This window comes from Piliocolobus tephrosceles, chromosome 8, assembly GCF_002776525.5.
Source record: "Piliocolobus tephrosceles isolate RC106 chromosome 8, ASM277652v3, whole genome shotgun sequence".
Lineage (NCBI taxonomy): Eukaryota > Metazoa > Chordata > Mammalia > Primates > Cercopithecidae > Piliocolobus > Piliocolobus tephrosceles.
In genome coordinates this window covers 81,124,447-81,149,212 of record NC_045441.1, presented here as the reverse complement: position 1 = coordinate 81,149,212, position 24,766 = coordinate 81,124,447, and the positions used below count along the sequence as shown (strand labels likewise).

The following is a 24,766-nucleotide window of genomic DNA, read 5'->3' as shown; positions in this document are numbered from 1 at the left end:
GGTCTTCTGTGTCGCTCGCGCTGGGAGATGGAGACTGAAGCTGTTCCTATTCGGCCATCTTGCTCCGCCGATTAAGGTACTTTCACAGGAAATCCAGGTATCATCCAGTTCCCTTAGTGAAATGAAAGCTACAGCAATACTGGGGGCCTGCACTGTGCGGGGCAGCCTCCAGTGGAAGCTGAGTAGTCGCTGCTTTATATGGACAGGGCCTTGTCACATTCAGTGCTGCCTTCTTTCTCCCCAGCCCTCTCCCTCAGTCACCTGCTTGACTGGCTTCTAGAAGAATTTTAATTTGCATTACCATTCTTCTCCAGGAAGGTAGAGTAAGATAGGAGGAAAAGCATAAATATTGAACCTGAAGACAACTCTCTTCTACTTTTTAAAAAGGTTAATTTGACATGACTTTTATTAAATGAGGTCATGATAATTTGTCGTTTACAAGGATCCTTCAGCTCCGTATAAACAAATATTTAATGAGTGCCTACTTTGTGTACTTTGATAAACAAAAGGAAGATAAAGTAAACAAAAATTTTAAAAAAGACATGATCTCTTTACTTATTACAGTTAGAGTCCAATGAAAGAAATAGACGTTTATCAAATATTCACAGAAATAAATGTAAAGTTTCAACTGTGACAATTTTTACCAAGAAGCCTAAAGTGCTATAATGGTATATTATGGGGATTTTGCCCCAATATGCAGGGGTTTTTCCCGAGAAAAGGATGTTTCAACTCAGAGATGAAAAATGAATTAGGAACCAGGTGGAATGGGCACAGATGTCCAGGCTTTGGAAATACATGTGTAAAGGCCCTGTGTGGGGATGGGGGAGGAGCATGGCAAATTTAAGGCACCAAAAGATTAGTGTGAGCAGAGCATGAGAGGAAAAGGAAGGGGTAGTGGTTCTAGGTAAGGGGAGAGAGGGGCAGGCCCAAGGCAGGTAGCAGCTTGAGGGTCATGTGTGCAATATCAGGTTTACCCAGGAACACTGGGAAGCCACTGAACCATTGAGAGATCTTATTCAGGGAGTGGAATTTGATCACATTTGACTTTGAAGATTACTCAGGAATATGCATGCATCAATTGGAAGAGTACAAGAATGGAGGCAAGTAGACTGGTTGGGAGGGCACTGGCTAGTGCCTTAGGACATGTTGGTAGTCTGCCATAGCATGGCATGGCAAGAGAGGGAGAAAATAGATACGAGGTAAAAATAAGAAGTTGATAATGGAAATACATTAATGTGGTGAGATGGTGGAGGCATGTATAAAAATAACAAACCTGAAGAAGTTACTCAAGAATGTTTGAGGAAATCCCATACAGTCTTTGGATCTCTGGTCTGTCTCCCTGACCAATTCTGAGGCAGTCGTGAGACACCCCCAGCCATCTGCCTTTTACTGTTAATCCTGATGGTGTATCCGGCAGGTCCTGCAGACTAGGCCAGAAGAGCAGAAGCCAGCGAGCGCCCTTTTGAGTGTCTACTTGGTGGTCTCCAATATTCCACCTTCATCTCTTCCTACTCTAGGACCATGAGTCTCCCAAATTGTCTCTCTTACTCCTCCTCTTAAATTTTGACTATAACATTATGGCATACTTTTAATGACTTAATATTTTTCTTCAGTCAACTCATTTCAAATAATTTTATGTATTTGTTTATAACACTATAGAAAGTAGAAAACCTTTATATATCGCCATTAATAGGAGGTAAATGTGAAAATAAACTCAGTGAAAACCAGTTATTATTATTATGAAATTGACCATCTTGCCTGGCCAGAATTCTGAACCTTTGGCTGCTTTCTCTATGGAGGATGTTAGCAAGTGTTTGAAAAGTTTTAAAAATAAGCACCAAGCTGAGATTTTTCTCCTTGATGTTCTCAAATAAATTGAAAGAAATTCAAAGCATGTGAGTAAATATAATTTAATGCTCTATTCATATTCTAAAATAATCTTCAGTGTGGGAGTACATATCCCACACCTTGGGAAAAGCTACTTTGGGCCAGTAGTTCCACCACTGGACTTAGAATCACCTGTGGAACTTTTACAACGAGCTGACTTAATTCACCTGGGCTGGGACCTAGTCAGAGATACTTTTAAAATAATAATTTTCAATGGAAGAAGTATTGGGGATTATTCTTGGTTTTCATATTGATTAAGATGCTATTGCCTTCTCATGGGTGGTGGCCACAATGCTAGACTCAGCAGTGTTGGTCAGTCTTACTCAGTGAAGAACTAAATGACCCACAAGACACTTCTATTATGAAAAACTTTGTTATAATTATCCAAACCTAGAATTGCTTAGTATCTCTGTTTTATCTAGAAATATAATTACATGTAAGTAAAACAGTAAACACAATGTATAAATACAGTTGTACCTATAAGCAGAAGACATTTTTCTCAGTTTTAATACATAGTAAATATTAATATACACTGAAATATCAGGTACGCAGCTAATCAGCAGTTTTAGAAAATCTTGACACATAGCAATACTATTCAAGATTCGAGTCTCTAATGCAACACAGTTGAATGTGTCATCATTGATAGCTGTGGCCTTCAAGGTAGTTTAGCGTATAGGTACAAGTACCCAATTAGTCATTTTGCCCATTAGTGCCATCCTATTTGAGTTTTTTCCATTGGGCACATATTTTTTCATGAAATACTTTTATGTCTTCTTTATGCAATGGTTACAGTATTATACTGATTTTTTTATTTATGCATAAGTACCTTTTATGATCTATGAGTCGCATTTCTGGATAGTAGAAAGAATGTTTAAAAATGTGTTTAAAAAGGGGGCAATTGACATGTGAGGGTTGAGCGCCATGGCTTTAGAAGCTCCCAAATGGTTCTCATATGCCCCGTAGATGAACCCTTGTGTTGGCCTTTCTGTGTGGCCTCTTCACTAACGTCTCAGCTTCTTGTCCCCCTTCTCCACCCCCAACTCCAGGAGTTTTATGAGGTGCAGAGCTGGTCTTGTCATTCCTGCTCTTTGTCTATGTCACTAAAATCTAAAAAGCCCTTGCTTATTATTTAATCTTATCAACTTGGCTGCAGCCTCCTCCCCTAGACCTCCACTTCCTTCCCTTCCTCCTCACTGCACCTTGGAGGGGCTGAAAATACAAATCCGGATCTTGCAAGTGGAACCTCAGATAGAGAAAAATACTTAGAACACTTCAGCGTGTATATGGTAGTGAAAAGCACATGCTAAAATATGATCTCTAAAATGTGAGCTATAAAAGCAATCCACATAGAGTTCCCAGAGGAATTGGTATGGTTTGGCTGTATCCACACAGAAATCTCATCTTGAATTGTAACTCCCACAATTCCCATGTCTCATGGGAGGAACCCAGTGGTAGGGGATTGAATTATGGGAGTGGGTCCTTCCTGAGCAATTCTCCTAATAGTGAATTAGTCTCATGACATCTGATGGTTTAAAAATGGGAATTTCCCTGCACAAGCTCTCTCTTTGCCGGCCACCATCCATAGAAGACGTGACTTGCTCCTCCTTGCTTTCCGCCATGATTATGAGGCCTCCCCAGCCACGTGGAACTGTAAACCTCTTTTTCTTCCCAGTCTTGGGTATGTATTTATCAGCAGCCTGAAACCTGACTAATACAGGGGTGTTCCCAGAAGACATCACTTGGAGTTGGCACACACACATGCATACCTCTGTACCTTTACCCACACTCTTTTGTCGGGAGTGTCCTTCTCCTACTCATTTGCTTGACAAGCCCCTGGTCACTTTTGAAGTCTCAGTTTTAAGGCTTCATTTTCTTCAAGCTGTCCCTTTGCCTCTTTTCCTAGGCCCCCGCTGCACTCATCACACCCCTCATTGAGCAGCCTTGTCATGCTGACTTTCTGTTTCACATGCTTGTCTCTTTGTCTCTCTCTCCAGACTGAGCAACTCCAAGGCAGACACTTTTTAAAAAAATCTTTTATCTTCTACACATAGGAAAGGGGTGGTCATGTTGTCATCACTCAGTACATTTCTGTTTATTACATGGATGGGAAAGCATAATTAATGGTTGAACAACATGTATATAGTATAAAATGAAAAAGATACATAAGGATAGCCAGTGAAAAGCATGGGCCCCTTCTACCTCTGATTTCCAGCCACCCATTCCCCTTTCCAGAGACCACTGCTGTTACTAGTTTGTTTGTTTGTTTTTTTTGTTTTTTAGGGATACCCTTGGCCTACTCTAGAAATTGTCTACATACAGAAAATGAATATTTGATTCAAGTATGCCATTGGCATTTTTTAAGATTTCCATGCCGAAATTTGCTCTTTGGTCATTTCCATCTGTCCTTGGCCACTCTTATAATCTCCTCTTACTTACTTCTTTCCCCTTCCCCTTAATGTACTCCATCCTTTCAACTTCTACTTTGTCTATCACTATATCCTCCTCTTAAAAAATTTCCTTCTTGGCTGGGTGCGGTGGCTCACGCCTGTAGTCCTAGCACTTTGGGAGGCTGAGGCAGTTGGATCAGTTGAGCTCAGGAGTACAAGCCTGGGCAACACAGTGGTACCCCATCTCTACAAAAAATAAAAAATTTAGTAGGATAGGGTGGAGTGTGCCTGTCATCCCAGCTACTTGAGAGGCTGAGATGGAAGGATCACTTGAGCCTGGGAGATTGAGGCTGCAGTGAGCCATGGTCACACCAGTGCTCACCAGCCTGGATGACAGAATGAAATCCTATCTCGAAAAATAAAACAATTCCTTCTCACCATCACCCATGAGGCCACTGGATCCTGAAACCTTTCTCCTCGCCTTCCACCTGCCCTGTCTGCAGCACATTCGTTGTGCTGTCGGAGGCAGTGCAAGCTCCAGGTGGTTCCTCTGCGTTTCCACCTGATCATTGTATTTCCGGGTGGAGAGTGCACAGTCAGGATCAGAATTAGGAAGTTCTGCTTTCTCTCTCTGGCTCTTCTGGGAACTTCATACCATCTGTTCCAGAGCAGGGTGTATAATATTGCAGCTGAGTTCTGCTGAGCCACTTCACAGGTTTCTTTTAGAGCTTCTCACTAAGGAACCAGAAAAAAATCTTCCAGATCCGAAATTAGTACAGCTGTGAAGCAATCATTATTTTAGAGATGTTGTATGTGTGGACTTTCAGAGTTTCAGCTTAAAATCATCAGTTCTGGATAGTGGAAAGAATGTTTAAAAATGTGCTTAAAAAGGGGGCATTTGACATTTGAGGGTTGAGCACACATGTTATATGTGTGGACTTTCAGAGTTGCAGCTTAAAAATCATCAGTTCTGGACAGTAGAAGGAATGTTTAAAATGTGTTTAAAAAGCGGGCATTTGGCATGTGGTTTAAGATGGGATGACAGGCACACTCCACCCTATCCTGGTTGTTTTTCAGTCCCTTAGAATCCACAGCTGAGTCCGTTTAAAATCCTCATCGCCACTGTAGTCGTGCCCCTAAAACGTAAAGCCTTGAAGTGGGAATCTGGTGCTTTCCATATCGCTTCATTAGGACACACTTCTGTGAGCCAGTTTTATTTGTGTCCCAGAGGCCAGAATTCTTCTGTGCTGTAGTCTCCGTTAGAGACCTCTTGGTCCCCTTGACCCAGGAAGAACCATTAGCAGGTCTTGTTCTTTTTAAATCACAAGTGTTCAGGAAAAGCCCATGGACTCCTGTTTAGCAGCCCTGAGGCCTGTGCAAAAGCAAAGACTAGAAAATGAGATAATTTGTGGAACTAGTGATAGTTTAGAAAGATAAGTAAATATTTCTAACAAACACTAGTTTGTCAGAGTTACTCTGAGCTCTCGAAGTTTAGAATTTGCTTTTCTCCTGTCATTTGGAGTAGGTATTTTCACAGAGAGGCTCTCTTTTTCTCAGTGTCTTCTCTGCTCAACAGAGGCTGACATAACGGGCAGAACCTTGGCCACACCTGCCAGGGCAGAGGCATACCTGGAGGAGTGAGTGTGGGGCCATGATTACCTCTTAGTTCCTCAGGGTCAGGAGTGTAGACCTCCACTGATAAGATGAACTTGTCCTTTTTTTTTTTTTTAAACAGATGTTAAATAGTCTAATAAGAAATCACAGAAAAGACTTCTGGCAACTATATATTTCTGAACAGAGGGACATGAGACCATTTTGTAGCTTGCATTTTGGCATTTGCTATTTGTTACCATATGTGTGCTGAGGAGTGCCAAATGTTTTTCTCCCTCTGAAATTCGTCTCCCAAGATCCAGACGTGTATTTCCAGCTGCCCAATCTTGAGCTGCAGGCGTTTCTAACATTTAATAGATCCAGAACGAAACCCTTTGCCCTCAGCCCCCAAACTTGCTTCGTCTCTGGCATTCTTGATTTCAGCTAATAACTTCTTCCTTGAATGAGTGGATTTTAAACAGCAGAATATATATTTTACATCATGATTCATTATGTATACACACAAAGATGTAACTTGAACAGAAGTTTCATAAAACAATATGTATCTTTACATTTATGTTGCCCTCTGATATCTTCTCTTGAATTCCATCTTTTGAAAAGTGCCGATGTCAACTCCCTTGATGATTTACAATCCCCCAACCAGTCATATGACCTGCAATTTGCGAAAACCTTAAACAGAGATAAAATGCAGTCTCCTTGAATTCAGCATCTGGCCTCTGCTTCCCATCCTGTAGCGCAACCTGCAGTCTAGCCACAGTGTTATCCAGACACACCATTCATTTACTCAGTCGGTCAACATTTACTGGGTGCGTATCTGGTGCTAGTCACATGGTACACTAAGTATCCAGAGATCAACATTGTTGTCTCCACTCTGAGGACCACAATGCGGAGACAGGTGAGTAATCTAGCAATTACCAGGTAATGGTGAGGTTCTAAATAGAAGTTTGCATGAAGCACTCAGACATCACAAACAGGCAGCATATAACTTGGACCAGAGAGTCCAGAAGGTCTTTCAGGGAAAAGTGACCCTTGAACTGAAGCTACAAATAGAGGTAGGAGTTCAGCTGGCAGGATTAGGGCAGGGCGTTAGGGAAGAGTAATCCACTATGACAAGACACAGGGGCTGAGCATTCTGTTAATTTGGAGAGCTGAAAGTGTTCTGACATAAGCCTCTCCTTATAACCATACACTGTACTGTCACTCCCACCCTTTCTTTACTTGGCAAACTGTGACTCAGTGTTCCCTCTCCCACTAAACCACCCTCTCCCGCTAGCCTTTCTCCCTGCCCCCAGGGAGACTCAAGCCTCCCTTCTTTAGGCTCTGACCTCACTCTCCCATACCATCAGCTCTGTTATGTTGAAGGCCATTCATCACCACCCCAGTGCATCTGCATCACTAGACCAGGAGCACCTCAAGGCAGAGTCCACGTCCTTACATCTTCTGTGAGGAGTACGATAAGTGTTAGCCAAATAAAGAGCTGAACCAATAAAGGAAACAGGAGATGGACAAACCACAGACACAAGTTTAGGGTAAATCTGCTTAAATGGATGTGTAGAAGACTTTTCAGTATATCATAGATGGAAAGGGGCTTCAAGTGTCATGAACCTGCTTATTTACAGAGCTGGGGACCACATTTTAAGTGTTGGTGGCACCTCAGGTGCAATTTTCATTTTCTTTGTGTTTCATTTGCAAAAGATTATATTTGACTTTTAGAAAATACTCTTTTTCTTCTAACTTAAATATGTCTTGTTAATGGAACTTGTTAGTGAATTAATAGGAATGAAAATCTGGTATCAGAGACCACACATACTCTCCCTTAATGCACAGGTAGCCAGTCATTGCTAATCATACATTAAACCCAAACTATTTTTTCCAAAATGGTTTTTACAGGAAGAAAAATTAATTTTTAATTATTCTTTTCCTTTTCCCACTTTCTGCCCACTTTGCATTTTCTGTGTAAATGGTTCAGGGTTGTAAGCAGGACAGTTTGAGGTCTGGAATCTCAATAGTTAAACCTGTAATTGAAAAAGAAAAGTCTAATGTATTTGTTTCTTTCCTGGAAATTTTTATAATATGACCATAATATTTCATAATCACTTTGAAACAGAACACTGGATATGGATGAGGATAATGCCTACAAAAAAGTTTTGCAAACGTAAGCATTGTAAAAACAGAGGCAGCCAGGAAAACAATTGTACTTTATTAGGAGCGAGAGAACAGGGCTCAGATTCTGGCTGGACTTTTCATTGTTTATAAAACTTCCATAGGGTCTAATTTTGCATGTGACAGATTGGCTGTGTTCAAGTTGTGATTTTGAGCTGACATTTTCTCCCTTTTGTTGCTAAAGTTTAGTACTGTTGGACTCCTTTGTCCTTGATGCAAATTTTAGTGAGAACAAAGTAGAGCATTTCCAGATTAGCTGTATGTGCTGCCTGCAAACTTGATTGTCTCCTCTTGAAATAATGGTTGGGATTATTGAAAAGAAAGGGAGAAATGCCTTTTGCAGAGACACTGTTATCATAATCGTTTATGTCCGAGACAATGCTTTTGTCTCTTTTCTCATGTTACAACTCTTCCAGCCCTCTTGCCTGCCTCCTTCCCCCCATCAGCCAGCCCATCAATAATGTGACCTAGTTTGTGTAGATCTGTCTATTGATGTTAGTATTAATTAGTGCTTGAAAATAACCATGTATGAGTCTTAAAAGAATTTTTATTTTCTCATTTGCTGATGCTGGATTCATGTTTCATCCAGGAACATAAACACATGTATTTAATCCTGATTCACTAGAGTAGGAAGCAGGGAGTTTGGCACTTACTGTGTATGTGCCACTCTTTGACATCACTGCCATGTCACCCACTAGTAAATAAATGCATGAACAATTTGAGCCCTGTATTACCATTTTGCCTAGTAGTGCCCTACAAATCCTCAGATAAAGTGAATATGCTTCGTTTCCTCTGTTGACAAAGAGTCAAACTGTAAAATATTTGAAGAGATTTATTCTGAGCCAAATATGAGTGATCAATGGCCCATGACACACCCCTCAGGAGATCTTGAGAACATGTGCCCAAGGTTGTAAGGCTACAGCTGGGTTTTATACATTTTACCGAGACACACGACATCAATCAATACATGTAAGATGTATATTGGTTCGGTGCAGAAAGGCAGGACAACTGGACGTGGGAGCTTCCAGGTCACAGGTGAATTCAAGGATTTTCTGATTGACAATTGGTTCAGAGAGTTATTACCTGAAGACTGGAATCAATAGAAAGGAATGTCTGGGTTACCAAAAGGGTGGAGACCAAGGCTTTATCATGCAGATGAAGCCTCCAGGTAGCAGGCTTCAGAGACAATAGAGTGTAAATGTTTCTTATAGGACTTACAGAGTCTGTCCTATCAGTCTTAAAGGCCTGTGTTGATGTTTCTGCTGGTCAGCTGTGCATGAATTCCAAAAAGCAGACGGGTATAATGAGGCTCCTGTGTTATGCTCCCCTTCATCATGGCCTGAACTAGTTTTTCAGGTTAACGTTAGAATACCTTTGGCTGAGAGGAAGGGTCCATTCAGATGGTTGAGGGGCTTATAGTTTTATTTTTGGTTTACAGCTCTCATAATATCTAGTGGTCCTTCTCCTCTGCTGGTTTCCAGCTTTATCCCTTGCCCTTTCTAACCTGTTTGTCTATCCATGTTTATCCAATATAGTTTGAATGACGCCATCTGGCGTCATTATTGGCAACATTATGATGCTCTGACTCCCTTGAACATAGAGTCCCCGTGGAAAAAGTGGGCAGTCTAAATTTTCCCACGTGGCTGGAGCCTCCCTGTTCTGACCAGACCCAGTTTTCTGTGGGTTCTTTGAGTAATATCTAATACTGACATAATGCTGACTGTGTGCTAGGTAGCATTCTCCTGCCACATTGAGGTAGGTGCTGTCAACACCCTCCAGTTTACAAATGAGAAAATTCAAGCTCAGTGGGGTTCTCAGCCCAAGCTCACATGGCTGGTAAATAGGGGAGCAAGGATTTGAACTCAAGGTGTCTTCACAGCCTAGCCTCTTAACCCTGAATCTCCCCTTTCTAGGTTCTTAACCCTGAAACTCTGTTCTCAGTCAGTGATTTGCCATGATCATTGAGTATAAGAGCCATAGATCATGGAACAGAATATTCAAATGGAATGTGCCCAGTTACATGTAAGCTGAAATTGCCCATAAATTCCTTTCCCCAGATCAAACATTGTAGTGATAGAAAAGTAGATGGAGAAAGAAGGTAGACATACGGATAGAAAAAGGAAAACGTGGGAAGAACAGTATTTTGGCAAAAGGAAACTGTAAATCACGTAATTACAAATTGTAACTGTAATGAGAGAATTTGAGCATTCTAAGCTGTCGACCCTGCCTCTTTGAAACATTATAATGCTCAGACAGAGGATGTGTGGTAGAAATGACAGAATTGTTGGAACTGTTAAATGACGAGACTGGAGTGAAAGACAAAAGCTCATGAAAGAATCATGAGGGACACATACAAACTTCATTCAGCAGCATGAAGATGACAGCTTATTGTTTGATTCCTTAGCCTACTTATTAAGTTTGGACTTGATAAAATGTAGCAGATTTAACTTGTCTTACCACAGTCAGCTGTATTTGTTATAACACAGAGATTCATCTTGGGTGGCTCTTTAGCCGGGTTTGTTTTTACTGAAATAAAATCCCTGGCACACGATAATGGAAAAAAAAATACCAGAGTTTCATAATATGTAGTGTACTATTTTTCTACACTTGAGAATTTTGAGTGATTTGGAAATAATAAGGCTGTTTCCACAATTTCCTGCTCTCCACTAGGTTCTTGGAACGCCAAATGAGGACACATGGCCTGGAGTTCATTCTTTACCACATTTTAAGCCAGGTATGTTTCATTAATTACAGATGACTACGTGCTTCCTATATGCAAAAGGTAAGTATATAAATGTTCCCTCTCAAGCAATATATACCACGTTGAAAAATTCTGGTTACTTTTGCCATTGTGTACTTTATCTATTAATGGAATTGTCCTTTTGTTTTCACAAATTATTTGTCTGATTTTCACCACATATACTTTATTTGACTGGTTGATTTTGCAGTAACCATTAATTTCATCATCAGTTAGACTAGCATCCATGTCAACAAAAACAAAATTTTAATTGGGGTGCTGTAACCCATCTGTGTCACTTCTTGCAATAAGTGACCAGAAAAAGTATTGGATTGTAAAAAGGAAAAATCATATTTTTATTTCTTTACAAAACTAATAAATATATGGTCTATAATTTGAGTTTAAACATGTAGGATGTTCTGAATGTTCTATTGTACAGCATTCAATATGTTTTCATGTAAAATATTTAAACCTAAACACTGAAAAATCTGAATGAAATGTGAACTTTTAAAATAAGTTGTCCTTTTTCACCAGTAGGTGGCAGGCGTGAAACTTTGTTTTAATAATTACACTTAACAAACGAATCTCAAACATGGTCTAATTTTTATAAGAGAGGGGAAAGGTTTGGAATTGAAAATATGATAAAATCAGTGGAATGAATTATTGTAAAAATTATTCTCGTGGTGGTTGTTGTTTTTTTTTTTTATTTTCTCAGTTATAAAACATGGCTTACAAAATGCAGACCCACCATAAAATTACTGAAAGGGATTTTATAGAAGTTCTAATAGTCTATTATCCTATGAGGGAAAAGAGCTATGAATAATATCTGTTAGAGGAGCCAAGTATATTCTTTTGCTTCTCTTCCCCTCTTTTGGGGAGCCATCAGGAATAAATTATCAGTTCCAAAGAATGACTGAGTTGGGAAACTATTTTTACTCTTAATATTTTTCTTCTGAAAGTGTACAGTGTGTTCAGAATTATTTTATCTTCTTCAACTGCCCTGAAGACTCTTTGTACTTTTGCTGGAAATTCTAAATGAATTCTATGTTCTGAAAGACTATACAAACCTAACAATTTTAAATGGACTGACTCTTTTTTTAAGCAACCAAGAGGCATCCTCTAACGGATCCACGTGTTCTTAATGGAGTGAAGAACGCAGTTCTTTATAGACGATCCAACTGTGGGCGCTTCAAGAAGGTTAATTTCCCTGTTTTAGGACCTAAAATTTTAAATTGTAGGCAGATAAAACAAGAGAATTTGAAAAGATTTGAAATGAATAAAGTTACAGGCAGAAAGGAGCAATTAAGATGAAATCATTTGGCCTGCCTAGTTTCTGGATTAGAAAACATGGAGTAATTTATGTGCTTTTGTGGGAATAGAATTTATCTTCATCAACAACATACAAAAGCATGTATTAGTTGTATTTTGGAAAGTACTAGGATGTGGTACCCATTAAGATAACAGATTGTGAACTTCAAGACTGTTCATTGTACATATGTGGTGTTCAATAAATGTTTGTTGCAGTTGATTGTATTGAATGTTAAAACAGACATTATGTATGTGACTCCTCTGGTGGGCATATACAAACTAGAATATTTATGTTTAAGTTATTAACATTAGGTGTAAGCCCCACAACAGACACATAACACATAGAAGGTAATGGGAAAATAGGAAAAGAACATATGAAGATAGTGGAAAGCATGGGTGGTGATGAGCAAGAAGGTTATTCCAGGCAAAGCTCAGGGCTGTGAACCGTAGCACCTAAGTATGATAAGTGTTTCCTGAGTTTGCTTGAAAGGAGTCAAGAGGAGACAAAACAACAGACTAAGTCAAAGGAAGCAAATCTCCAAGTCCTTCCCCAAGCAGCACTTACCAGACCATCCAGGGGAGCCCCAGTCCCTGACCTTGTAGATCTCATAGTCCTGGAGAAGAAAATATACAATCCCAAATGAGGAAAATATCAGTGCTAGGGTCCGCCTGTCCCAACTCCACTCTCCAGCTCCTTGATCTACCCCAAAGAGTGCCCTAGAGAGTCTGGAAAAGATAATCTGAGACATAAGGACAAACTTTGTTTAATTTTCTAATAGATAATAAATTTAAGCAATTTAAAATGTCAAGCAATAGGAAAAAGGAGCATAGTACAGAGCCGCCTCCCCACTGCCAACTTCCCTAGAACCACTGACCCCACCACAGGCCCCCAGCATATTCTTATGTTTCTTTCCTTTATGTAAATGTAAGAAATTAATATTAATTTGTACTTTTCTCATATTAAACACAATTCCTCATCTTATTTTTCTCATTAATGCATCTCATCGATCTTCTCATGTCACTGCAAGGAGGAGACCAATGTGGTGTCCCTCTTGTCTCACAGAGCTGCATTGTTTTCTGGTGTATGGATTTAACCCATTCCCTGATTAGGGACAGTTGGGTTGTTTCCATTGCTTTGCTATTACAAATATTAATGCACTGAGTAGCCTTGAGCCTATACATACACATACACATTGCACATATGCAAATATATCTGAAGGATAAATTAGGAGAAATAAGGTTAAAGAGCCAACAAGTATAGACAATTATGATTTTGACCACTTTCCTCAAACTGTTGTCCAAAGGGGTAGTATCTTTTGTCTCTGTTGCCAGAATACAGGAGAATACTTCTTCCCACAGCTGCTTCTCCTCTCTATGCTATGTGACCAAACTTTTGTATTTTGCCAGTTAGATGACAAAAGGAATTTCAGTAGAATTTTAATTTGCACGTGCCTTATGATGAGATTGAGCATCTTTTGATACGTTTCAGGATCATTTCTATTTCCTTTTCTCTGAATTCTTTTTATCTTTTGGCCAATTTACCAAAACTGAGTTGAGTTGTGTGGTTTTTAAAATCTATTTCTAGAAGTTCTTTATATTTTATTTTATTATTTTATTTTTAGTGATGTTGCCCAGGTGGGAGTGCAGTGGTGCGATTACAGCTCACTGCAGCCTTGACCTTCAAGTGATCCTCCCTGCTCAGCCTCTCAGTTAGCTGGGACTAACTATAGGTGCATGCCACTATGCCTGGCTAATTTTTTTGTTATTCTTTTGTAGAGATCAGGGTCTTGCTATGTTGCCAAGATTGGTCTCAAACTCCAGGCTCAAGCAATCTTCCCACCTCTGCCTCCCAAAGTGCTGGGATTACAGCATGAGCCACCATGCCTGGCTGAGTTCTTTATATTTAAGAGAAATTATCCCTTTGTCCATGAAAAACTTTTGCTTCTTTGAAATTTGCAAAATGATCCTTTCTAATTTTTAAGCAATTTTGAAATAATCCTTGTCTTATGTCTCTCATGTCTTCCTTGACTTGCCTAACTGAGTAAGTTTTGCCTTGAGGAAAAAAGCCCATGGTGTTTTTAGAATAGTGAAGTTATGATGTAAAAAAAAAAAAAAAAAAAAAAAAAATGGAGAGAGAGGAAGTCTTGTTATTTTGGCCAGGCCAGTCTTGAACTCTTGGTCTCAAGCAATTCTCCCACCTCAGCCTCCTAAAGTGCTGGGATTACAGGTGTGAGCCACTGTGCCTGACCACAATTTTTTTAAAGACCAGATTTCTGTTATAGATATATGTACAAATTCATATATGTGTATCTGTGTAAGAAAAACCAATTTGGGTTTTCAAGTGGATTACTTTATGGCTATGATCTAGGCCATGAATAAATCTCTTGGTTTTAACATACGCTAACCTAATTTCCTAGTAGTTGTTTTCTTAAATAACTTACTTTTTTAGTTAATGTCTACGAAATAAGTTAAATACACTTACTATTTCAGCAGTATTTCCTGAGCACCACTTGTATATCTAGGGACTGGAGATGTTGCACTGAACAAAATGCAAATGATCCTTATCGGGAGAGACATATAGTAAGTGAAATATATCGTATATTGGGTGGTGATAAGTACTATGGAGGAAAATAGAGCAAGAAACTGGTTCAGGAAGTTCTGGGAAGGGGGGTGATTTACAGTTTAAATAGGGCAATCAAGGAAGGCCTCCCTGAAAAGAAGACACTTGACTGAAGAATATGAGACGCAGAGCCAAGATGATATTTGAGGGAAGAACTCTTCAGGCAGAGACAAAAGCAAGCACCAGTGCCCTGAATGGGGAGGAGTGGAGGGCTGATAATGAAATCACAGATCACGTAGGGCCTTGAGGGATACTCTGAGTCCTTTTCCATTGATCTGAGTGAGATAGAAAGTTCTAGAAGATTTTGAACAAGGCAGCACAGGAGCTGGTTTATGTTTTAGTAAGACCACCCCAGCTGTTATACTGAGAATTGGGGACCAGAGAAGAAGCAGGGCAGACCCCTTAGGAGGCTATAATGGGAATCCAGGGGAGATGCGATGAAATGTACTGTGAATAAAATGACCTTCCCTTTTCAACTCCTGTGATTATCCCAGAACTCAACATGGTTTTCCCTTGAAAAAACATATATAACAAAAATGGAGAAATATTTTTTAAATAATTACTGAAATAGTGAAAGAACAATTAGTTAAAAACTGAACTTTATTCTTTACTATATAACCTGTATATCTTCTTCTGTGCTTACACAAAACTTCTTAAACTCAGCATATTCCCATAGCAACCAGGCAACTATAACAGGTCCCAATGGTATTATATATTATAAAGTATGTGCGTGTTATATGCAATAAGGAGTCTGTGTAAGTCTCATTTGTGTTGCTATAAAGGAATACATGAGACCGGATGATTTACAAAGAAAAGAGGTTCGGTTGGCTCCAGGATCTGCAGGCTATGCAAGAAGCATGACACCTGCTTCTGGTGGGGGCCTCAAGAAACTTCCAATCATAGAAGAAGGTGAAGGGGGAGCATGCATGTCACACGATAAGAGAGGGAGCAAAAGGGAAGAGAGGACTTCCATAAAGTTAGTGTCAGAGGTATAAGCAGATCCCAGGTCTCTGTGGGTCTTAGTCAAGGGTGCTTTTGCTTTTGTTTTTGTTTTGCAGCCTCCATTATGAAATAGCATTCTACTGAATGTGCATCACAATTTCTCATTGTCCTTCTAATAGCAATGAGACTATTTTAAAAAGCAGAAAAGTAGAGAAGATCTGATCTCTGTCTGGGAAAATATGTACACCAATGCACATCAATATTACAATATTACACCAATACAAGACTCTTTTTAACAACCAGATCTCTCACCTGAATTAATAGAACAAGAACTCATTCATTATCCTGTAGAAGACACTGAGTTATTCATGAGGGATCCGCCCCCATGACCCAAACACTTCCCTCCAACATTGGGGATCGCATTTCAACATGAGATTTGGAGGGGACAGACATCCAAACTATATCAGAGTCTAACCTTGGAAGCTGCTGTTTTTCTGTCATTTACTTCTATTAAATTTCTCTTAAAATAAATGGAAAATAGGCCTGTTTCATTTTTGAACCCGATTACCTTCCTGTTTCTTTTCCCTTACCCTCAGGGTTCTGTGGTTAATGGTCTTTTAAAAGTAGGTCTCCTTGTCTCCCCCTCCCTCTCTCATTCCAGAGTGTCTCCTTTTGTCACTGTGTTCAGGATGCTTGCTGTGGGAAAGTCTCGAGGTGAGAGGTTGTTCTGTGGTGTTCTCAGTACTTCAGTAATTCCATAACTTGGGGTGAGATTCATCACAGGCAAACCCCATGCTCTAACACAAAGTAAGAGTCCACTGTAAAAATAAGTCATATTCCTTTTCATGGGTTCATAGTTATTCACTAATAAGAGGCTTTTGCATAAGGCTCTCTGCTATCAATTCCTTCTACGATAATGAGAGGTTCCCCTGTGTGAGTCCCAGGATCACTTTCTCCTACCAGCTTTACCCCCTTTTTGTATCCCATCAACAGGTGGTGTGGTTCAGATGTCTCCGCTAAGGTGGCAGTGCCATTTTTTTTGTTGTTGTTATAAGATAGACTTAATCATTTTTAAAAGATGCATCTTGCATACATGTTTGGGGGGTTGTTTAAGCTTCATAGAATTGTGGTAACCCCAGATCAGGGCAGAATATATGTAGACATTTGAGGTTCTCCAGACTGGTAGAATCAGAGTAATGGATGAAGAGTTCTGGCAAGGCTTTGTAATTTCCAGCTGTCAAGGAGTACCCTGGGGCTGCATGAGCTGCGATTGCCAGTGGTGTTTGTGCCCTAAGCAAAGTGAATGTTTGAGCTAGAGAAAGCCCCAGGGAGCATCTAGTCTGGCTTTCTTCTTGTGAGGTTAGGAACCTCAGGTCCAGAGATGTTAAAGAACTTCCCTGAAGTTAGTGTCAGAGGTGGAAGTAGATTCCAAGTCTCCCTGGTTCTCACTCCCTGAGTGTGTTTGTGTTTTTGTTTTTGTTTTCCAGCTGTCATTATGAAATAGCATTCTACTGAACGTGTATTACAATTTCTCATTTCCCTTCTAAAGAACAGTTTACTGACAATTAGACTATTTTAAAAAGCAGAAAAGTAGAGAGGATCTGATCTCTGTATTTGGTAAAATATCTACACAAAACCACCAATAACACTTTATATAAAATGGTTTAGCCCTGATATAACATGTAGATTCCATGTATAAGTGCTTCCAACAAAAGGGACATTCAAAAACTATTTAATGGCTGATTATTCAGGAGCTCAAAAAGGAAGGGACTGTGAAGTTCAGTGAGGAAAAAAATGCTGCTAGACTGGAAGCAATTAAAAGTAATGAAATTTAGAATAAAATAATTATATTTTCCAAAATCAAGCAAGAGAATAGAGCCTTTCTAAAGTGGTTATATTATTTCTAAGGGAAAGTTATCCAATAGAAAAGGCTGTTTGATTCAGGAAACTTTGAAGAAAATGGACAGTCTCCCAACGAATGAAATAATGTAAAGAATTTGCCATTGGAGGCAATTGAGGAATGGTGATATTTTGAACACACTGTGCCGAAAACTAATTCTACACACACATTTACCTTAAAGGGAATGTTTACGTATGGACTTAACTGTATCAAGGCTTTGTAATGAAGCAAAACAAACAAACAAACAAACAAACAGAAAAACTTCTCTTTAAGTCCTTCCTCTTCTCTGGCCTGACTGGGACCCCGAAACCAAACAGATGCACACATTTTGTTCCAGAGGGAGGAAGTAAATCATTTCAGAAATAGAATACTATGGTGATAACACCTTACATTTTATGCTATATTTTATTATTTACAAAGTGTTTTAATATCTCATTTGATAGTTAGAATAACTGTATTATAATAGTGTTTTTTTCCTAATATTGTTACCCCATTTGCAGATGAAGAAACTAGGAAATCGAGGCTCAGAGAGATAGTGTGACTTGCCTAGAGATCTCATCCCTCCAGGCTGTAGCAGCGCCAAAACTCAACCCAGGTCTTTCAACTCTAAGCCATTCTCAGTGATGCCTCCTCCTCTGTTTAAGAGAGCTTCACTGCCCATAGACCTAGACCTGTGAAGGAGAAATGTCAGGCTCTTCCCAACTCTGTCTTGTGGCATCTTGGAAAAGACCTCTATCTTCCTGTACATACCAGATCCACCCTCCACTTGCTGGGTATGGGCATATTCTTCCACCCTTTAAACCTATGCCTCCAATAAATCTTCAGCTCCAAAATGTCCTCTGCAGATGTTTAGTCTCAGATGTGTAGTCCTTAATACATAATATCGGAACTGCCCACTTTCCTCATTTTCAGAAGTGAGGATGTTTGAACCCTTAGCCTTTACTGACATTCTTGGCTTTTCCTGAGTCTTTTAGAAAGTGATAGAAAAGCTATGGATGCAGCAGAAATTGTTGTCGGGGTGGGATATTCCATGCAGGAGGACTAGAGGGGGCACCTCTTTGTGCCGTGATGTTGCCCTGCACAGACCACACCTGCAGTGAGGGGAGGCCTGTGAAGTGCTGAGATACCTTCCTTACTCTTCTAGAAGAATCATGTCTGCTCCATCCAGCCTGCAGACTTCCTACTAAACTGTTTTTACATTCCCTTTAATATTTGTTATTTATACTCTACCTATTTTTAAGAAGATTTGAGCTAGCTGACATAATTGATATAAAAGTACTTTCAAATGTTAGGGGCATGTAACTGCAAAATAATATTTTTTTTACCATTTATACCATGTATGTCCTCTGCCTGCTATCTCCTTTCCCACTTACTCTTTACACTTTACCTCAGGAATTTTAAAATTTTTTTATGATTGATAGCAACTATAATAATTATGAGTTAGGTCTAGGTGTATGGGCTGTAACTATGTGATGGTTATTAAAATGGACTTTAAAAATTATTATGTAAATATCTGGCTTTTATCTCAGATTTTATTGCTAAAAGCCTTGTTGGTCTGCTTGACACAAGCCTTAGGGTATTTAGAGCTCTCTCCACTAACCATCAGCTATCACCTTTGTGAACTTTACTGTCCCTCCTCCCACAAATAAATGCTACTTTAATCACATAGTGAAAAAGCCAGTTAATTACTAAATTTATGAACTATGTGAACTTTATAAAGCTAAAGAAGTAAAATATGTAAACATGACAGGAAGGGCAGACTTCACTTTCTGATTGAGTCAGCCATACTGGGAGGTCACTGGTGGTTGCTGGAGAGCAGATGCTTAAGTTGAGAGTCGGTGTTTCCATCAGCAATAACTGCTTTACGTCTGCTCATGAGCTTGGATTCTTATTGAGTGCTTACTAGGTGCCAGGCAGTATTGTGGGTGCTAAAGATGCAGTCGTGAACAAAGCAGATGAATCCTTTTTCTTGCAGAGCTTACATGCTAGAGAAGGGACTAATAATAGACAAATTACAACTTACTATGCCTGTGAGAACAGGGAGAGCAGCAAGAGACAATTCAGGGGGACAGGTCCTTGGAAAGTCAAGGTGAAGAGTCAGGATTTTACTTGAAATGTGAGTGGAATCATCGGAGGGTTTTCAAGAGAGGAAGAAATCAATGCTTTATGTTTTCAGAAAGACCTACAGGCTACAAAAAGTCACGGACTCATTTCAGAGCTGGAAAGAGATTTCATTTGAAGTGTGAAATCCTCTTGATTGGTCATTTCTGCCTGCAACCCTGGGTCAAGAAGGGTCTATAAAGGCAAGTACTAACTCACAGGGAAATTATTCTCCTACCAGTTAGCAGTGATGCCACAGACACGAAGGATATTTTTCCTCACAGGTCCATAGCTGACCAGGGATTTGATATAAAATAAGTCAGAGATATGACCAATGATATGAAATAAAAATAAAAAAGAAACAACCAAAAACCTTGATAATCACTTAAAAATGCAGAATAGCAATTCGTTTCCTCTACAATAGGTAGATTAAGGAGGGAAACCCCTGTAGGAATGTGATAAACCTATTTCAGTGCAAAGGAGGGACGATCTGTACTTTGTCTGGATGTACTTGAAGTATTTCACATTTATTTTCACTAGACGGCATCAGTAATAATGGAGACAAGCAGAATGTCTAGAAAATGCCAGGAAAAAAAAAAGTAGTAAGATTAAATTTTCAAGGGAAAATGAAGTTCTTCTGATAGCCGACTTATTTTTTTAAATCCTAAATAAACTGGTTTTATTAGTTCTACTCCCTGGAATTTTGTAAAACTCATTTTGGGAGTTATTTACACCTCACATCGCTAAAGTTGATATGGAGGGCCAATCACCATATAAAGACTTCTTTACCTCTTCAGTAATTCCAACCCACCTAGTATTAAAAGTCTTGTATACTATCCAATTTGTGTGATTTGGTTAAAGTCATATTGAAGAAAAGAATTAAACATTTAGCCTAAGAATTTATAGCAGAATTCAATGAAGACATGGATGATTTACTTGATACTGAAAACTGTTATCTCTTTTAAAATAAAACATTTGATTGAGTTGTTATATACCAGTGGCATTTCCATAAACTGGCCACACACTTTTAATTGCTTTCCTAAGTTTGTAACCTAATGTTTTATGTTTATCCTTCCCACACATGAATGCCGGCAAGTATATAACTAGGAATCTATGCATTGTGTAAAGTCCTCCATAACTCCTGACCCTGAGCTTTTAGGTACCTTTCCAAAAACTTTTTAAAAATCAAGATCTTAGGAAGGGAGATGAGGGGACGGGAAGTTTGGATGTAAAACAAGAAAATGTTATCCCTTGTCTTCAAGTTGGGTGTTGACCACAGTACCTTGTGTAGGACACTGTACCTTTAGGGAAGAAATGGGACTTCACCAAGCCAAAAGCTTGCACAGGTGTCCAGTTTGAACAGTGATTCCACACCACTATGAGAGATTCATGACTAAGTGGTTGAACCGAGGTTAGGATGAAGATTTTCTCTCTTAGGTGCCTGGAAATATTGGATGCACAGAGAATAGTATGGTGTTCGGTAATCTGAGTATTCATATAAATGTTTCAGCATTTGAAAATTCTTAGAAACACACAATAATGGCAAAAATTTTAAGTGTCACATAGTTGATGATGCTAGTTTGCATTGTATAGCTCTTTCCTGTGTATCAAGTGCTTTCATGGATGCTATCTCAGGAGGTCCTCCCACTAAGGAAGGTAGACATGGCAGATGGACAAAGCTGAAGCTCACTGAGGAAAATACTGTTTCATGACACAAAAACAAACCACCACAAAGGTGTACTATACCCTACTAAGTATCTGCCAATTACTACCCCCCGGTGAGCTGGGTTTCAGCTCCTGTTGGCTGGGCCCTGCGTTTCTGGGCTTCTAGCTGAAGGTTTCGGGTATGTGCCACACCCTTTAATCCTCTTCAGAGTGGCAACTATGGAAGAATATCCTTCTTACACTGAAAGGCAGGACACAAAAGAGCAGACCTAATGCCACAGTCACATTTCAAATCTGTTTGTGTCATTACCACTGTTCACACAAACTGTCAGTGGGGCAGAGAAGTATCATCCATTCATGAAAGTTGGAAGAGAGGAGGGAGTGATTATTTGCTGAATAATCATCTCATCTCCCATAGTAGGTTCTGACTCCTAGGCTTGTCAGCTACTCCTAGCTAAAACAAGTGAGTTCATTTTTTGCTGTTTAAAAAATCCTTTTAGACCATTATCACATGGCTCCTTCAAGACAAATGCATGACTATGGAATAATAACTCTTATTCTAATATATAGATGAAAGAAAAAACCTTCACTTCCAATACTTAAGATGCAAACACCGTTTTACCCCCAAAATGTTGAAGTCAGACCAACAGGATGATAAACTGACTACTAATTATTCGCTCTGGCGTAAGATCTGATAAGATTTCCTTCACGTACACTGTCCTTCATGCAGCACTGGCAGAGAGCACCTTTGTAGCTAACAGACAATAATACTCCCAATGGAGATTGTTTAAAAAGGACATAAGTATGTATGTAAACAGGTGCTTGTGCCTTTAGAGCCAGCTTTGTAAATCCATTTAATAATCTCTCAACTGTAAAAAAGGAGGACAATTGACATCCTCTCAGAATGCCAATCCTGAGTCTCCACTAGTGCATTAGAATCACAGGATTCTGTATCAGGAGTTAGAAGAGCATCAACATATTTATGGATTTTATTAATTTAACTGTTGCCTCAAAGTGAGTAATGTAGGATAGATGGAGCATTTGCCCTCCCTGGAGTAATACTGCTTTCTATATACCATATGTGTCCTTCCGAAGTATATAACTGTACAAGATGGTCAGTTTTTCTAGTATATTATTATTAATAGTTGCAGTGGCAATATTAATAGCTAACAGATATTGAGTGTTTTCTTTATGTGTCAGAACTTACCAGCTCTTGAGATGCATTTTCTTATTGAACATTTGTAGTAACTATGAAGTAGGTACTGCTATTATCCCAATTTGTTATATGGGGAAACTGAGGCACAGAATGATTAATCTGTTCAAGGTTTCTAGAATTTGAAAGACATATGTTTCTCATTCCCTATAAACACAAGACAGATTTATTCTCCTAGACTTAAAAAGGTAAGGCACTTTGACAGCAGGTGGAAAGGGAGTTGGGAGTGAGGAATGTTGAGAATCTTGTTTGTGTGAATGTTCTTATGCCTGTTTTTCGTTACTGGTCAAGGAGTTTTGATCTGTTTGTTCTGCTACTAGCTTTGTGCATTATCGGGGTAGCACTTCAAGTCTCTGCCATTTCAGACCCAGAGGGGTGTCATGGTATAACGGCTACAAGCATAGACTCCAGATCCACACTGTCTAGGTTCACATCTCTGCTCTGTCACTTACGAGCTGTGTAACGTGGACAAATTGGTCAATGTCTCTGTACCATTTCACCATGTAAAAAATGAAGATAATCATAGCTCCTACCCGTAGCATTATTATGTGGATTACAGTGAGTTCATATTTGCAAACCACAGAGGATACAAGAAACATCTGTTAAATATCAAATAGGAATCGTGGGTATCCTAGCCCTTTGGTAATAGTAGACTGGGAGTAGAGTCCTGGTTCAGTCTCTGTCACTATAGCCTGCATTACGGCCTCAGGCAACTCAACCTTTCTAGCCTCAGTTTACCCATTTGTAAATTAAGGGTTAGGCCACCTGGTTGTTTGGGTCCCATCTAGCACTGTCTGGAGCTGCTCTGTCTTCCCCTTTAGAGAGTTTAGATGGGGGATTTGGAAGGGGAAGGGGATGCACAGAGAGTGAGACACAACATCTTTTCCTACTTTCTTTTCTGGGAGCTGTAAATTTGTTCCTGTTTATGAATAATATGCTTTAGACTTTAATAAATGCCTAACTGATTAAACTTAGTTCTCTAGAGAAAAATGTCTTGTGGAAAGAGAATTAATCTATGACTTTTAGGTAGAGAAAGGTGTAGATGTTTTGGAAACCTCATCTGGGAATATGCATTCAATAACCCCACAATGTTATTTGTATATTAGAAACACAAATGTTATCACAAGCAATAATGTTTAATGACTACGGTAGAACATTTGTTTCCAGAAGTTGCTCAAAGACCACTCATTTAGAAAAGCACACTGTTAGTAATTGAAGGATGATTTGCTATAGCCAGGGCAAGTCAGGATGATTTAGCCTCACGTGTAAAGCACTGAAGAGGCTGCTCAGCATTTTAAGGTAGGTCTACTGGGTGGCAGTGACAGGGCAGTGCAATTCTGTTCCGCATTGATGTGTTACATCAAAACCTCTCACTGATAATGCTGGGGCTGTGTCAAATCTGAGCCATTAAATATCATAGGAATATCAAGTGTTTTAAAGGTGTGGATTGCAGTTTAGAGTAACATACATATTATTCTAAAATGACTGTTGGAATCACCATGCCCGTTTGGAGTTAAGATATCTTAAAAATCCTAAGATTTTGGGAAAAGTCTGGCCCTCTTTATTTGAGGTAAACTCCTTTCTACTGTACACAAATACTGCTTTACTTCTGTTCCAAGAACTATAGATTCAGAGTTTAAAATATCTTGATCAGAATGTTGACTGAAATGTTCACTGATGGCTTGGTTTTCCTAGCAGATATAAGAAAGTAAAACATGCATAAAAATTCTTGTGAATAGTTGTGAGTGTAGCTTTCTTCTACTGAAGACCTCTCAGTATTGGTTCGCATGATTTGTTGGGGGCTACTTGTGACCTTGTATATTTGCTGCCCCACTGTATTCACAGTCTCTAGCAAATTGCAGACACACAGTAAGTATTTGTAGAATGAATGAATAAATACTGTGCCTTCTATCCAAAAGGATTTGAGTGTGTTATTTGTAACATAAAGAAATAATTAGGGTAATTGTTTGAAATATAACCAGAGTGATTTATGACAGTGTTAATTGTTCATCCTTGTAAGGGACTGGAGCCTTTTGCCTTCACGAAAGCAACCCCCGGAAAGGCACTGGGCTCAGCATCTCCGCCAGATGATGACGTGCCCTTCAGTGTGGCCACAGCTTTTTGCTTAAATCATTACTACCTTTTTACCAGCTCAGTAGGAGTAAATGCATGTGTTACAATGACAGATAATCCTAAATTGAAATTGTGAGTAACTGAATGTATGATTTAGAAG

The 24,766-nt window shown here is 39.3% G+C and overlaps 1 protein-coding gene across 3 annotated transcripts in view; it reads left to right on the top strand.

Annotated features, from left to right (window-relative positions):
• The window catches only part of CDK14 (cyclin dependent kinase 14), a 606,291-nt gene that overhangs the window by 441,936 nt on the left and 139,589 nt on the right, over positions 1-24,766 (top strand). For all 3 annotated transcript variants that reach the window (XM_023226593.3, XM_023226594.2, XM_023226596.2), the window contains one exon: positions 10,719-10,782. In XM_023226593.3, coding sequence (XP_023082361.1) covers positions 10,719-10,782 — 64 coding nt within the window. The remainder of the gene's footprint in view (positions 1-10,718; positions 10,783-24,766) is intronic.